The 312-nt window shown below is 65.1% G+C and overlaps 1 protein-coding gene across 1 annotated transcript; it reads left to right on the top strand.

Annotated features, from left to right (window-relative positions):
* Positions 1-6: 6 nt before the first annotated feature.
* FOXD1 (forkhead box D1) lies at positions 7-306 on the top strand (the record flags this gene model as incomplete). The annotated part of the gene is made up of 1 exon (XM_010582804.1): positions 7-306. A coding segment is annotated over one exon (300 nt), but the record flags the coding sequence as incomplete, so codon positions are not given.
* Between the last annotated feature and the right edge of the window lie 6 nt (positions 307-312).

Genomic DNA, 312 nt, shown 5'->3' with positions numbered 1-312 from the left:
GGGGCGGGCGGCGGCAAGAACAGCCTGGTGAAGCCGCCCTACTCCTACATCGCCCTCATCACCATGGCCATCCTGCAGAGCCCCAAGAAGCGGCTGACGCTGAGCGAGATCTGCGAGTTCATCAGCGGGCGCTTTCCCTACTACCGGGAGAAGTTCCCCGCCTGGCAGAACAGCATCCGCCACAACCTCTCCCTCAACGACTGCTTCGTCAAGATCCCCCGGGAGCCCGGCAACCCGGGCAAGGGCAACTACTGGACGCTGGACCCCGAGTCCGCCGACATGTTCGACAACGGGAGCTTCCTGCGCCGGAGG

Source organism: Haliaeetus leucocephalus, unplaced genomic scaffold, assembly GCF_000737465.1.
Source record: "Haliaeetus leucocephalus isolate CR32 unplaced genomic scaffold, Haliaeetus_leucocephalus-4.0 Scaffold849, whole genome shotgun sequence".
NCBI classification, from domain to species: domain Eukaryota; kingdom Metazoa; phylum Chordata; class Aves; order Accipitriformes; family Accipitridae; genus Haliaeetus; species Haliaeetus leucocephalus.
This window is presented reverse-complemented; position numbering and strand designations above follow the sequence as displayed.